At 31.2% G+C, this 15,542-nt stretch overlaps 2 protein-coding genes and 1 pseudogene across 2 annotated transcripts; all 3 read left to right on the top strand.

The window, feature by feature from the left end:
- Window positions 1–1,620: 1,620 nt before the first annotated feature.
- Window positions 1,621–3,759, top strand: LOC126656703 (L-type lectin-domain containing receptor kinase IX.1-like). The gene has a single exon (XM_050351310.1). The coding sequence runs from the start codon at window positions 1,621–1,623 to the stop codon at window positions 3,634–3,636; it is 2,016 nt and encodes a 671-aa protein (XP_050207267.1). The 3' UTR covers window positions 3,637–3,759.
- A 1,332-nt stretch (window positions 3,760–5,091) lies between these two features.
- LOC126656704 (L-type lectin-domain containing receptor kinase IX.1-like) lies at window positions 5,092–6,460 on the top strand (annotated as a pseudogene).
- Window positions 6,461–10,336: 3,876 nt separating this feature from the next.
- On the top strand, window positions 10,337–12,522 carry LOC126654902 (L-type lectin-domain containing receptor kinase IX.1-like). The gene has a single exon (XM_050348902.1). It carries the CDS (start codon window positions 10,356–10,358, stop codon window positions 12,357–12,359), a length of 2,004 nt encoding a protein of 667 aa, XP_050204859.1. The 5' UTR covers window positions 10,337–10,355; the 3' UTR covers window positions 12,360–12,522.
- Window positions 12,523–15,542: the final 3,020 nt, after the last annotated feature.

Genomic DNA, 15,542 nt, shown 5'->3' on the forward strand with positions numbered 1-15,542 from the left:
AAACAAACCAATTTATATACACATACATATTTATTAAAATATAAATATTGTAATTTAAAAATAAAATTTTTGTTACTATTTTTTAAAACTGTATTTAATAAAATAATATATTTCTATATCATTTGATGAAATAACTATTATTATTTAAAATTTTATATATTTATTATCAATAAATAAATATTACATTTCTTATAATATTAAGATATCATATTACTAAAATGTAAAATTAATAATATACAGATTCATGAAATATTTTTTTATTTATTAGTCATTATTATAATTTATTATATAAAAATAATATTTATTTTTATCATGAATAAATAATTTAAAATTGTTAATTTTTTTATTTTACATAATAAATAAATAATTGTTTAATGATGGTTTGAACTGGTTTCAAAGAAAAGATATCAAATCAAACCAAACCAATTTTGCTCGCTTATGATAGGTTTGGTAAATTTGTCAAACCACTATATTCGGTTTGAACTAATATATCAATGATAAGCCAGTCAAATTAAATCATGTAACTATGTGACTATCAGTTTTCAATTTAACCAGTTTAACTAGCTAATTTTACTCCCGGTTTAGTAAAAAAAATTAAAAATAGAGAATTATCAACAAATATCAGATATTTAATGAAAGACTTGTCCGTCGGTAATTCATTATGTCCGGTTCAACCGGCAGTTCGATTCAATTTTTCCGGGTCTCAATTATAAAACGACAGCTTTAAATTTTCAACATTCAGACCAATCTCAGTTTGAATGTAGGTCTTTTATGGGAGGCAGATTTTTACTCTAAATTTTAAACGGCTGCATACATGAATATAGTTTGAATTCGCGGTTGTGGATTCAGTTCTTCTTTAATGAGTGGTTTTAGTGTTTAATAATTGAGTTCATTGTTTAATTTTAATGCTCTATTATCCGTCTCTTTAGTACCTTTCAAGTAACATCTTTATATATGTATTTTTATCTGCTCCTAAGTATTGTATTATATGTGGTTGAGAATTGGCAGCATTTAAAAATTGTACCAGAATGAAATATGAATATAATTTTCATTGTTGACTTTAAATATTTTTTCCAAGCAATTGCTTTCCTTAACATATCTTTAATTCCTTGGAATCTATTTTTTTTCTCTCCGAGAGAGAAAAATTATGTGATCACTCCTTCCGTTTTTATTTAATTGTTCATTTAACTAAAATTGTACATATTAAAAAGTTGATTTTTTTGTCTTAAATTATAAGAGCAAATACTAATATAATCTTACTTTTTAATAAATGATTTGAAATTGAGTTATAGAGTCATTTATTAAATATAATCAAATTTATTTGACTAAATGGATAACTAAAAAAACGGAGAAAGTATTTATTAATTGCATATAAAACTAAATGAATTCAATATCATAAGCTGTCATTAGGCATTTGTCATCTTATCCTTTCTCCCCAAGCTTGATGAAGCTTTAAATATTAAAATGCTACCCACCTTGAATTTCTTGCCTTATTTTAATATTCTCATTTTCATCTAATCATTCTAAGAAAATGCATTAATCTATAGTTAGTCAGAGATGCTTCCATTTGATTAATTTAAATATATTTCAGTTGAAATTTTTGCATCAAAACAAGTATAAATGACAAGCTTATCACTACTATTTATGCATAAATTTAATTCGAACTCTGCATTCTCTTGTTCATATATCCTCATCAAAATGAATATGTTATTTTTCTTCTTTCTTCTTCTTCCTTTTGTTAATTCTATTCATTTCAAATTCGATTTCTTCGGTCCTGAAGCAACCAACATAGCTTATCATGGCGATGCTATTTCTTCTGTTGGTGTTGTCGAGCTCATAAACAAAATAGATTACACTTGCCGTGTAGGTTGGGCAACCTATAATGAAAAAATCCCACTTTGGGATTCAAATTCAGGCAAGATTTCTGATTTTTCGACTCATTTCACTTTCATAATCGACACCCAAAATGCTTTGCATTACGGCCATGGCCTCGCGTTCTTCCTCGCGCCTGTTGGATTTCAGATCCCACCGAATTCTGCTAGTGGATTCTTAGGATTGTTTAACACTACAACAATTGGTTCTCCTCAGAATCAAATAGTTATGGTGGAATTCGATTCGTTTCGGAACGAAGAATGGGATCCGAAGCCCTTAGTCGAACACGTAGGGATCAATAATAACTCTCTTCAATCTGTTGTTTACACTTCTTGGAATGCAAGCTATCATAGTGGAGATACTGCTAATGTATGGATCACATACAATTCTAGTACTAAAAATTTGACCGTACTATGGTCTTATGAAAAAACAGCGAATCCTCAAGAAAAAACTCATTTGTCTTACGCTATTGATCTGACAAAAGTTTTGCCGGAATTTGTTACTGTCGGATTTTCAGCTGCTACAGGTAGAGATCTAGAACGACATCAGCTTCTTTCTTGGGAATTTAATTCTACTTTGGTTGTGAAGGATGCAAATCCTAACAGTTCGAACAAAACAAGAATCATAGTTGGTGTTGCAGTTGCAGTTTGTATTGTCGGAATTGGTATGATTATAGGAATTTTGTTTACTTGGAAGAGAAGAAAGATGGCGAAGGAACGAAAAGGGGAAGAGGAGAAGATGAATTTGACATCAATCAATAAGGATCTTGAAAGAGGAACCGGACCCAGAAGATTTTCTTATCAAGAACTCGTTTCCGCTACGAATAATTTCTCAAGTGACAGAATGCTTGGCAGAGGAGGATTTGGTTCTGTTTATAAAGGATATTTGATTGATTCAGATCTGGCAATTGCTGTCAAAAGAATTTCAAGCAGTTCTAGGCAGGGTAAAAAAGAATACATAGCTGAGGTAAAAACAATTGGTCAATTGAGGCACAGAAATTTAGTTCAACTCTTAGGTTGGTGTCATGACAAAGGTGAGTTTTTACTAGTTTATGAGTTCATGCCAAATGGAAGTCTTGATGCTCATCTCTTCGGCAAGAAAACTTCACTAACTTGGGCTGCAAGGCAGAAAATTTCTCTCGGATTAGCCTCGGGATTGCTCTATCTTCATGAAGAATGGGAGCAATGTGTGGTGCATCGAGATGTGAAATCGAGCAATGTGATGCTCGACTCAAATTTCAATGCTAAGGTTGGTGATTTCGGGTTAGCTAGGTTGATGGACCACGAACTTGGTCCGCAGACAACTGCTTTGGCAGGAACATTAGGCTACTTGGCTCCGGAATATATAACCACGAAACGGGCTAGTAAAGAATCGGATGTATACAGTTTCGGAGTAGTTGCTATAGAAATCGCAACAGGACGAAGAGCAATCGATCATATCAATGATAAACACGAAATGAGCTTGGTAGAGTGGGTATGGGAGCTTTATGGAGATGGAAAACTTCATTTGGCGGTTGATAAGGAAATGTATATGGAATTTGATGAGAAAGAAGCAGAATGTTTGATGATTGTTGGATTGTGGTGCGCTCATCCTGATCGTAATCTAAGGCCATCGATTCGACAAGCAATTCAAGTCTTGAAATTTGAGAGTGCATTTCCGAATCTGCCTGCTAAAATGCCTGTTCCTGTGTATCATGTGCCGGAAGCATCGGCTAGTTCTAGTGAACCTTCTATAACTAATTCGAGTCTTGAAATCGGCCGATAAAATATCAAGAAATTGTCACTACTTTCAGGATGTGATTTTAATTTGTAATTAATGCTCTGTACTTCAGACATTCAGCCAGGATTTGTTTATATATATGCATTATGGTAATTTTTCATGTCTTACTCTCGGTTGTCTGTTGAGGAAATAAATTTCATTTCAAGAACTAGTCTACTAAATATTACTAAATAGAAGGCTATTGAAAAATATTCCAATTTTTTCGAATTTTTTTATATTCTAAGCAAAAAAATTCATTTCAAGAACTGGTCTATTAAATATTAAATAAAATTATAGAAAGCTAAAAATATTTCACCTTTCGATTTTTTTTATTTGTATTCCAAACTTGTAAATTATTAAATTTACTCCATTTTCTAATTTGCCAGCTTCAATCGTACCGATTTCTTCAAATGGGAGTTTTCCTACTTAGAATTGGTTCAAATATATCATTCATATTTGATATATAGTTTCAATTCTTAAAATATTTTAAAATATTAAAGACTTACTTAGAATACGTGGCAAATATGAAGTGCATTATTTGAATTTTTTTCAGAGTGAAAATAATTCATTTTGAAAAAATGAGTACAATTGAAGTTGAAAATTAAAAAATAGAGTGAAATTGACGATTTTAAAAGTTTCGACCATAAATAAAAAAGTCGAAAAAGAAGTATTTTCGAATGATTGAGCCAAAATAGAATGAGAAAAATAACTAGTGATAACGTGTCATCATAGCGGCGAAGCAACCTCGACAAGATAAAAGGTCGCTAAATCCAACAAACACGTAGGTCTACCAAGGACACAATCACTGATGTCTAGGATGACCGAGATACACTCGGACGAGATACAAACACATCTAAGATCCATAATAACCGAGACACAAATACCGAGTTACGGTCTACCTATATCTAATACCACTGCTATGACAAACACGACTTAAGCTCTCCTGCGTTCACACTCAGATTTCAAGATACAAATACCGAGGTATAATTTATCCGTATTTTGTATCTCTACCACGAAAGGACTTACCTTTAATACCGAAAAATGAAAAATATCACACATGGCCTATTTAACAGGGAAAAGGAGACCACCAAATATGGACTATATAAATCGCATTATAAAAAATCCTAGAGCTAATTTTTTTTCTACTCACTTGATATTTCTTTTTTTTCTTCTCTCTTCTTTCCTCTAGTAGAAAAGTCGACTTGAGCGTCGGAGTGAACGCCCTCTCCGGCGTTCCTTCGGACCTCTGTTTATTTTCTGTCCACAGGTGGATTGGAGGACTGCTCGATCGTGATTTATCATTTGGTGCTTTTATTGAGAGTCGAACTCAAGATTTTTCTTTTAATGACTGTCCACTAGTTGTAAAAAAAAGTAATAATGATGGATAATCCATCATTTCTCTAAAATGGGTAATACTAGAAAAGTGAAGACCCGACAATGCATTTTGGCGTGAGATGAAGAATGTGTAAATGCACTCTAACTCCAATTTCAAGTTCCAATAAGCTAGGTTCTCTTTTCATTAAAATGTTTTCTCTAAGAACTGTTGAAATACAACTATATCTAATTGATCGAAGGTTTTACACAGTAAAGCAAAGTGGGAACAATGTGTCTAGAAAAGCTTATGATCATTTCGTAGCAGACCCAACGTCAAGGTCTCTTGCTCGGCTTCCTAATGATCAGAAAATGGTTTAAGTTGGTGTTTCAGTTTCAATTTGTATTGTCGGAATTGGTATGATCATAGGAATTTTGTTTACTTGGAGGAGAAGAAAGATGGCGATGGAACGAAAAGGCCGGGGAAGAGGAGAAGATGAATTTGACATCAATCAATAAGGATCTCGAAAGAGGAATCAGGCCGACAAGATTTTCTTATCAAGAACTTGTTTCTTCTACGAATAATTTCGCAAGTGACAGAATGCTTGGCAGAGGAGGTTTTGGTTCTGTTTACAAAGGATAATTAATTGATTCGGATTTGGCAATTGCTGTGAAAAAAATTTCAAGCAGCTCTAGGCAGGGTAAAAAAGAGTGCATAGCTGAGGTAAAAACAATTGGTCAATTGAGACACAGAAATTTAGTTCAACTCTTAGGTTGGTGTCATGAAAAAGGTGAATTTTTACTAGTTTATGAGTTCATGCCAAATGGAAGCCTCGATGTTCATCTCTTCGGCAAAAAAACTTCACTTTCTTGGGCTGCAAGGCAGAAAATTTCTCTCGGATTAGCCTCGGGATTGCTCTATCTTCATGAAGAATGGGAGCAATGTCGTACATCGAGATGTGAAATCAATCAATGTGATGCTAGACTCGAATTTTAATGCTAAGGTTGGTGATTTCGGGTTAGCTAGGTTGATGGACCATGAGCTTGGTCCGCAGACAACTGGTTTGGCAGGAACATTAGGCTATATGGCTCCGGAATATATAGGCACAAAAAGGGCTAGTAAGGAATCAGACGTATATAGTTTCGGAGTAGTTGCTATAGAAATTGCAACAGGACGAAAAGCAACCGATCATATCAACGATAAACATGAAATGAGCTTGGTAGACTGGGAAGGGAACTTTATGGAGAGGGGAAACTTTGTTCAGCAGTTGATAAGGAAACGTTCATGGAATTTGATGAGAAAGATGCGGAATGTTTGATGATCATTGGATTATGGTGTGCTCATCCTGATCGTAATATAAGACCGTCTATTCGGCAAGCGATTCAAGTCTTGAAATTTGAGAGTGCATTTCCAAATCTGCATGCTAAAATGCCGGTTCCTGTGTATCATGTTCTGGTAGCATCAGCTAGTTCTAGTGAACCCTCTATAACTAATTCGAGTCTTGAAGTTGGCCGCTAATTGATTTTGATATAAAATAAATATTGCTTTGTATTTTAGACATTGAGTTTAGATTTGTTTTTGCATTATGGTAATTTGTATTTATTTCTATACCCCCAGCTTTAGGTATCTTTTTAGTGACAAATTTCAGGTCTTTCTCAGAAATATAATTATTAATTTTGATTAAACATTTAATTAAGTTGCTTGTACTATTTAGTACAGTTGTTGTCTTTTCGGTTTTAGTGATGTAGAAATCCTATATGCAATTTTTTTTAACTCATCCAATAGTCTTCTGCAGACCAATTATTGACAATAAAAAATTGAAATAGAGTAATGATGGAGCTGGCTTTTTATATAGAGAAAATTACACAGCAATTATAAATGAGGCAGTTTTTTTCTCTAATATCTACACTTTATTAAGTTTTCTCTTCTATCCAAAGTGTTTTACAATAAATAGATGACCTGGCATAATTATTAGTACTTCTTATACCCACTTTCATTCTCCTCTTATATTAGCAGTCAACCAGAGATTGAAACACCAAACAGGGGAAATCTTCTCATTCTCCGTCCGCCTCTCTTAAGAGCGAACCACCAGCTGTGGCGAGAGTTGCGACCTTCAGCACTTGGTTTGATCGTGGCTGCTGGTGCGTCATCGACAGTTGCTGCTCAGCCATATTTGGTTTTGTTGTTTTAGATTATTTTTAGCATTTTTAAATTTTTTGATCTCTTTTCACGGTTGTATAATTTGTTCAATTTCTATCAAAATGTAAATTTTATTAATATGGAATTGTTCTAACTATGATGGGTGAGAGAAAGACATCTGATACTATGATAGGATAAGGCTGATGGCCTTTCCAGAACAAAATGAAGAAAAGTGTACTTGACCGCAGGAACAGTACGAGAATAATGAATAGCAGCAGACATGAGAAGCTTTAGTTGGCCATTGATGATTAAAGAGCTATTTTAAATCTAGATTATGGTGCCATTAAATACAGGAGAAACTTGTCCATGCGAAGTGCTTTTAGTACTTTTAGCTTCTTGAGTTCATCATTTGGTAGGAGTTAAACAGAGTCATGAAACACGCTCCCTTCGTATAGAACCGAACCAGTTATAGGAAACTCTCATACTGAACCCGTTAATGAATTTTTAAGATAAGAGGCATTTTAGTTATTTTTTTTAGATGTACTGTATCTGAAATATTTTCAATATGTATATAATATATTTTTGAAATGATTTTGAGATGTATATGAGCTATTTGAAATGTGGGAAATTCTTACATATACCTGTTCCATGAATTTTCTATGCACCTATCCAATGAGGTGTTAGAAAATCAAACACAATTTTCTCTCTTTTCTCATTATTTTCTCTTTCTTCTCATTTCTCTAACACCTCATTGGATGGGTTCATGAATTTTTTATAGACCGAGTCTAGGTAAGAACTTCCCAATGAATGTATCTGATATGTTTCTGAGGTGATTCTGAGATGTATATGAATCTTTTTTCAAATGTATCTTTATAATTTTTGGGATCTATTAAAGTATTTTTAAGATGTATTTGACATGTCTTTGGAATATAATTAAATAATCTCTAATGAATCATTTTTTATGCAAAATTAAAAAAATTGACATTGTTTAATGAATATATTATATTGCTATTATTTTTTCATTTTTTGCGTGTATATATCATATATATCCACATTGGATACATTATAAATACATAGGCTGGCGTGGAGAATTCTAGTTTATTAATTGCAGAGAATGAAAGACAGCCCCGTGTTTGTTGTGATTGTTTCAAATTTGACACATGTCTCTTTTTATTGGTTTGGTTATATGTAAACTTTACCGGTTTTTGCTATGGATGTTATTTCCTCTTGGGTTGTGTATTTTTGTTATTTTTTATTAAATAGTAGTAATATTTTCGTGGTTTTCTCTTTTATATATGCCTGCAAAACAACAGGTTAAACTTCTGATCTCATGGTGGTGGTTTAATGAGCATCCTGATTATAAAGTCGGTCTTTTAATAAATAACTAGATGAATAAATAGACATATTTAAATCATTTATATAGTGAAAAATTTAGGCATACTTATAGTACAATTATGATAGGATTATGTTATCTATTTAATTTTGTAGAGATTCGAGTCTTTATAGAATTATGTCTTATACTTTGAGATAACAAGAGAAAATCTCTTATTAGGATACGAGTTCTATTAAGTTTGTTTCTAAAAGGGAAAAATTGATAGTCCGTGTATGAAAAATGATGTTTTTTAAACGGCGTGATTAAAATGAGAAAACGTGTAAAATTTGTGAATTTTTTATGACATTGACCCTAATTTTAATGCTTTGGTCATGGTTTTAGAAACAGAATTAGTGGCTAAACTAGGACTGTACAAAAAATATTCAAACCAACCAAAACAAACCAATTCAATCAAACCAAATCAAACATTACAGTTTCGAAGATTGATGGTTTGATTTTGGTCTGAAAAAAATATTATTAATCTGGTTTGCGGTTTAAAAATTATAAACCAACATAAATCAAAACAAACTAATTTATGTACACATACATATTTATTAAAAATATAAATATTGTAATTTAAAAATAAAATTTCTATCACTATTTTTTAAAATTGTACTTAATAATATATATATTTAAATATCATATATATAAAATGTAAAATAAATAATATAGAAATTCATGATTTTTTTTATTTATTAGTCATTATTATGATTTATTAAATAAATATAATATTTATTTTTATGATGAATAAATAATTTTTAATTGTTAATTTTTTTTTATTTTACATGATAAATAAATAATTGTTTGATGATGGTTTCAACTGGTTTTAAAGAAAAATTATCAAATTAAATCGAACCAATTTTGCTCGTTTATGATATGTTTGATTTGATTTTGGTTTAAAAATTTGTCAAATCACTATATTCGGTTTGAACTAAAATATTAATGATAAAACAGTCAAAACAAACCATGTACACCACTAGGCCAAACCAATGTGACTATCAGTTTTCAATTTAACCAGTTTAACTAGCTAGTTTTACTGCCAGTTTAACCGGTTTAGTAAAAAAAAATAGAAAATTATCAAAATATTTTAGATATTTAATGAAGGATTTGTCCGTCGCTAATTCATTATGTCTGTTTCAACCGGTTCAATTCTCTCGGGTCTCAATTATAAGACGGCATTTTTAAATTTTCCATATTCATACTCCTAGCTCGAGTGTAGGTTTCTTACCGGATGCAGATTCTGACCCTAAATTTTAAACGGCTGCATACAGGAATATAGTCCGAATTTAAGACAAGAGAGCGCCCTCGATTCGGTTCTTTAATTAGTGGTTTTAGTGTTTAATAATTGAGTTCATTGTTTAATTTTAATGCTCTATTATCCGTCTCTTTTAGTGCCTTTCAAGTAACATTTTTATATATGTATTTTTGTCTGCTCCTAAGTATGTTGTTGTATGTGGTTAAGAATTGGGACCATTTAAAAAATTGTACCAGAATGAAATATGAATAGAATTTTCATTGTTGACTTTACATTTTTCCAAGTAATTGCTTTCCTTAACATATCTTTAATTGCTTGGAATCCTTTTTTTTTTCTTCAAGAGAGAAAAATTATGTGAAGTAATATATTTAACTAAAAAAATTCAAAACCAGTAGCTGTCATTATACATTTGTCATCTTATCCTTCCTGCTCAAGTTTTATGAAGCTTTAAATATTAAAATGCTACCTACCTTGAATTTGTTGGCCCGTTATAAACTCATAATTTTCTCATTGTCATGTAATTATTCTAAGAAAAAGTATTAATCTATAATTAGTCAGAGATGCTTCCTTCTGATTAATATAAATATATTACAGTTGAAATTCTTGCATCAAAACAAGTACAAATGACAAGTTTATCAGTACTATTTATGCATAGACCTAATAATTCTAACTCTGCATTCTGTTTTTCCATGGCAATTCTCATCAATATGATAAATATGGTATTTTTCTTTTTTCTTCTTCTTCTTCCTCATGTTAATTCTATTCATTTCAAATTCGATCGCTTCGGTCCTGAAGCAACCAACATAGCTTATCATGGCGATGCAATTTCTTCTGTAGGTGTTGTCGAGCTCATAAACAAAATAGCTTACACTTGCCGTGTAGGTTGGGCAACCTATAATGAAAAAGTTCCACTTTGGGATTCAAATTCAGGCAAGATTTCTGATTTTTCAACTCATTTCTCCTTCATAATCGACACCCGAAATTTGTCCGCATACGGCCATGGCCTCGCATTCTTCCTCGCGCCTGTCGGATTTGAGATCCCTCCAAACTCTGCTAGTGGATTTTTAGGATTGTTTAACACCACAACGATTGGTTCTCCTCAGAATCAAATAGTTATGGTGGAATTCGATTCGTTTCCGAACGAAGAATGGGATCCGATGCCTTTAGTCGAACACGTTGGGATCAATAATAACTCTCTTGAATCTGCGGTTTACACTACTTGGAATGCAAGTTATCATAGCGGAGATACTGCTAATGTATGGATCACATACAATTCCAGCACTAGAAACTTGAGCATAGTATGGTCTTACGAAAAAACAGCAAATCCTCGAGAAAAAACTCATTTGTCTTACAGTATTGATCTGGCCAAAGTTTTGCCGGAATTTGTTACTGTCGGAATTTCAGCTGCTACAGGTACAAATGGAGAACGACATCAGATTCTTTCTTGGGAATTCAATTCTACTTTGGATGTAAAGGACACTAATCGGAACAGTTCGAAGAAAACAGGAATCATAGTTGGTGTTTCAGTTTCAGTTTGTATTGTCGGAATTGGGATGATCGTAGGAATTTTGTTTACTTGGAGGAGAAGAAAGATGGCGATGGAACGAAAAGGGGAGGAGGAGAAGATGAATTTGACATCAATCAATAAGGATCTTGAAAGAGGAACCGGTCCGAGAAGATTTTCTTATCAAGAACTCGTTTCCGCTACGAATAATTTCTCAAATGACAGGATGCTTGGCAGAGGAGGGTTTGGTTCTGTTTATAAAGGATATTTGATTGATTCAGATTTGGCAATTGCTGTGAAAAGAATTTCAAGCAGCTCTAGGCAGGGTAAAAAAGAGTACATAGCTGAGGTAAAAACAATTGGTCAATTGAGACATAGAAATTTAGTTCAACTCTTAGGTTGGTGTCATGAAAAAGGTGAGTTTTTACTAGTTTATGAGTTCATGCCAAATGGAAGTCTTGACGCTCACCTTTTCGGCAAGAAAAGTCCTCTTACTTGGGCTGCAAGGCAGAAAATTTCTCTCGGATTAGCCTCGGGATTGCTCTATCTTCATGAAGAATGGGAGCAATGTGTCGTACATCGAGATGTGAAATCAAGCAATGTGATGCTAGACTCGAATTTTAATGCTAAGGTTGGTGATTTCGGGTTAGCTAGGTTGATGGACCACGAGCTTGGTCCGCAGACAACTGGTTTGGCAGGAACATTAGGCTATATGGCTCCGGAATATATAGGCACGAAACGGGCTAGTAAGGAATCAGACGTATATAGTTTCGGAGTAGTTGCTATAGAAATTGCAACAGGACGAAAAGCAACTGATCATATCAACGATAAACATGAAATGAGCTTGGTAGAGTGGGTATGGGAACTTTACGGAGAGGGGAAACTTTGTTCAGCAGTTGATAAGGAAATGTTTATGGAATTTGATGAGAAAGAAGCAGAATGTTTGATGATTGTCGGATTATGGTGCGCTCATCCTGATCGTAATATAAGGCCGTCAATTCGGCAAGCAATTCAAGTGTTGAAATTTGAGAGTGCATTTCCGAATCTGCCTGCTAAAATGCCTGTTCCTGTGTATCATGTTCCGATAGCATCGGCCAGTTCTAGTGAACCCTCTATAACTAATTCGAGTCTTGAAGTTGGCCGCTAATTGATATTGATATAAAATAAATATTCTGTACTTGAGTTTAGATTTGTTTATGCATTATGGTAATTTGTACTTGTTTCAAGCCCAGTTCTATTTTTCTTTCTAGTGACAAATTTCATGTCTTACTCTGAAATATAATATTAATTTTGTTTAAACATTTAATTAAGTTGCTTGTATTAACAGTTCTTGTAATTTTGGTTTCAGTGATGCATAAATTCCACAATATGCAATTCTTTAACTTATCCAATGGTATTCTACAGACCAATTATTGGCAGTAAAAAATTGAAATAGAGTAATGATGGAGCTGGCTTTTTATATATGCCTGCAAAACAACAGGTTAAATTTCCGATCCGACGGTGGTGGTTTAACGTGCATCCTGATAATTAAATCGGTCTGTTACACGAGATTTTTTTTTTGATAATTGGGGAGGGGGAGCGCTTGTGGGAGGAATCGAACCCGCAACCTAGCAATTTGCTGCCTAGCGCTTATACCAACTACAGCTCATTGCTTACACGAGATAATATAGCTAAAGAGCTTTTGTGTATAATAACAAATAACTAGATGAATGAATAGGCATATTTAAATCATTTATATAGTGATATATTTAGGCATACTTATAGAACATATAAATCCAATTAAGAACATATAAATCCAATTATTCATAAAAAAATAACATATAAATCCAATTATATCAAATTTTTATGTTGTAATTGATATTTTTGTTAACTTAACTTTTTTTTATAAATTCTCGAAAAAGAAATAAAAATTGTTTTTTTTTGTAATTTTTTTTAAATGTGGATTTATTATCATAAAATTAATTTAGAAGATTAAGAATCTTATTTTTATCCATTAAACCCTTTATTATTTTTTTGATGAATTCTATCTTTTTGTTTCTTGTTATTATCTTTTAAAATAACCAAATAGAAATAATATAAAAGTGTTGATTTTCCAATTGAGTAATAAGGAATATAATAAAAAGATGAATTCTAAATTTCTCCATATATATATATATATACTAGTATAGAACCCTCGCTTCGCTTCGGAATCAACCATGTTGAAATATAAATATAAATTTGATAATTTTGAGTTATTTAAATATTAGTAATTGTTTAAAAAAAATTAGTTTTTCTGATATCAAAATTAGATACATGCATGATTTATATTTGATATTATTATTTAAACTGATATGATGATATAACAATTTGAATAAAATAAATAAATACTATATTATATTATTTAAGTATTATATTATAGTATATCAGATAAATATACAAAATACTAAATGCAACTAATAATTTTTTAAAAAAATTGATATATTTTTTAGTTAAAAATATATTTTCTTTTATTAATATAAAAGAATTTTTAAATGTGAAATTCATATTTAATTTAATATAAAATTATTTTCAAGTTCAATAACATGAAACAATAATAATAATTTGTCTGTAAATTCTAATACCAAACAAAACTTGTCTTTAAGTATATATTTTTATTTTTTTCCAATTTAAATTTCTTAAAAATGAAAATTTAAAAGAAATTTTAGTTAATTGAATAAAAATATCAAAAAAATGTTTTTACAATTTTTTTTAATTTTATATCAGAAGATGATAATAATGTTTAAAATTATAATTAGTCATATTAATACTATTCTCTATTTACTGCTGAACTATAATTTTTCTTCTTTAAAAATGATTATGAGATGTACTAAATTTGAAATACAGTTTCTACTATAAAATTCTGAAGAAGCCATCTACCATAAATTTTATAATTTAGTTATAACTCTTGGATCAAGAAGAGAGTAATCCAGACCCTTAATTACTAATTTCGCATACATGGTCATGGCCTCCACTCATAAAAAAGATAAAAGAAGGAAGAAAAAGAAAGTAATTACTTTTTGATTTGTAACGTTTTGATTGATGATAATGAAAATTATAAATATGAACGGTTTTTCTGCATATTGAGTAAACTATTTTAGAAGAGACGATGAGAGCGGTAAAAACCGTCATTGAATAGAGTTATATTAACCATCAAGAATCACCCAAATATAATTACAAATAATATAAAAATTCTAAAATTTAAAAATTTACAATATAAAAGGCATAAATCTATTAAATTTTAAATTTATAATAAATTATAAATATTTAAATTTATAAAAATAATCTTCCAACACGCCGGAATAACAGAGATGTCGAGAAAGATGCCGGAAAAGACGCCGGAAAACGCTTGCAAAACTTCACACTTGAAGAAGATAAATCTGTATAGAGTAGATAAAACCTATATAAAAGGTAGATGAAATCAATAAAATAAAACTGAAATGAGGCTAATAATAAATAGAAAGCTATTTATTTAATGTAAGGAGAAAAGGTATAATATTTTTAAGCTGTGATGGCCGGTTATGGTGGTAAGAGATGAGTTTCTTGAGTGATGTATTCAATCCGTAAAGACGATCATGAGTAAAAGAAATCACAAAAAACCGTTGTTTAATATATTTTTTGGAAGGTGGCTGCTATTGGTGGCAAGCAAACATTGTGTATTCTTGCCGCTGAATTATTTTATGGCTACAAAAATCTTCTATTATGTTAGATTTTGCAAAGTAAATAATAAACCTAAACAATGCAATAAATCGGATTTATATAGATAGATTGCGTTATACTAAATTTGGACACCAAGTATTTACACATTCTTATCTTTGGCTTGGAGGTCAAGATCTTAAGATAATAATGTAAAGATTTTTGTGGTAATGCCACGTTGGAAAAACATGCAGTGATGGTACTTTGTAATTAAAGAGTCAAATTTGGATCTTTATAACACAAACACATAAGATTTTACTAAAATGGACTTTGAGTTAATGAATTTCTTTCTGCAGTTATCTTTTGAAAATAAAAAGAGAAAGAAGGGCATTTAATGTACATATATAGCCAAAATAAATAAATAAAGCAAATCCGGATTGGTTCTTTTATAATTAAATAAGAAAAGCTGTCCTTTCTTATTATGAACGTCACAAAGTTACCAAAATGGATAAAGAGGAGCACTGATATTAAACTGGTTTTGTGAAAATAATTTGAAAGCAAGGGACTTTTTCGGTAAAGTGAACCATTGGGTTCACTTTTATACTATTATATATATATATATATATATATATATATATATATATATATATATATAATTTGGAAAATCATTTTGAATAAA

This window comes from Mercurialis annua, linkage group LG7 (assembly GCF_937616625.2).
Source record: "Mercurialis annua linkage group LG7, ddMerAnnu1.2, whole genome shotgun sequence".
Classification (NCBI taxonomy): Eukaryota; Viridiplantae; Streptophyta; class Magnoliopsida; order Malpighiales; family Euphorbiaceae; genus Mercurialis; species Mercurialis annua.

Bases quoted from the DNA above. Each gene is read 5' to 3' on its own strand.
- LOC126656703 (XM_050351310.1), top strand. From the start codon at position 1,621: ATGACAAGCTTATCACTACTATTTATGCATAAATTTAATTCGAACTCT.
- LOC126654902 (XM_050348902.1), top strand. From the start codon at position 10,356: ATGCATAGACCTAATAATTCTAACTCTGCATTCTGTTTTTCCATGGCA.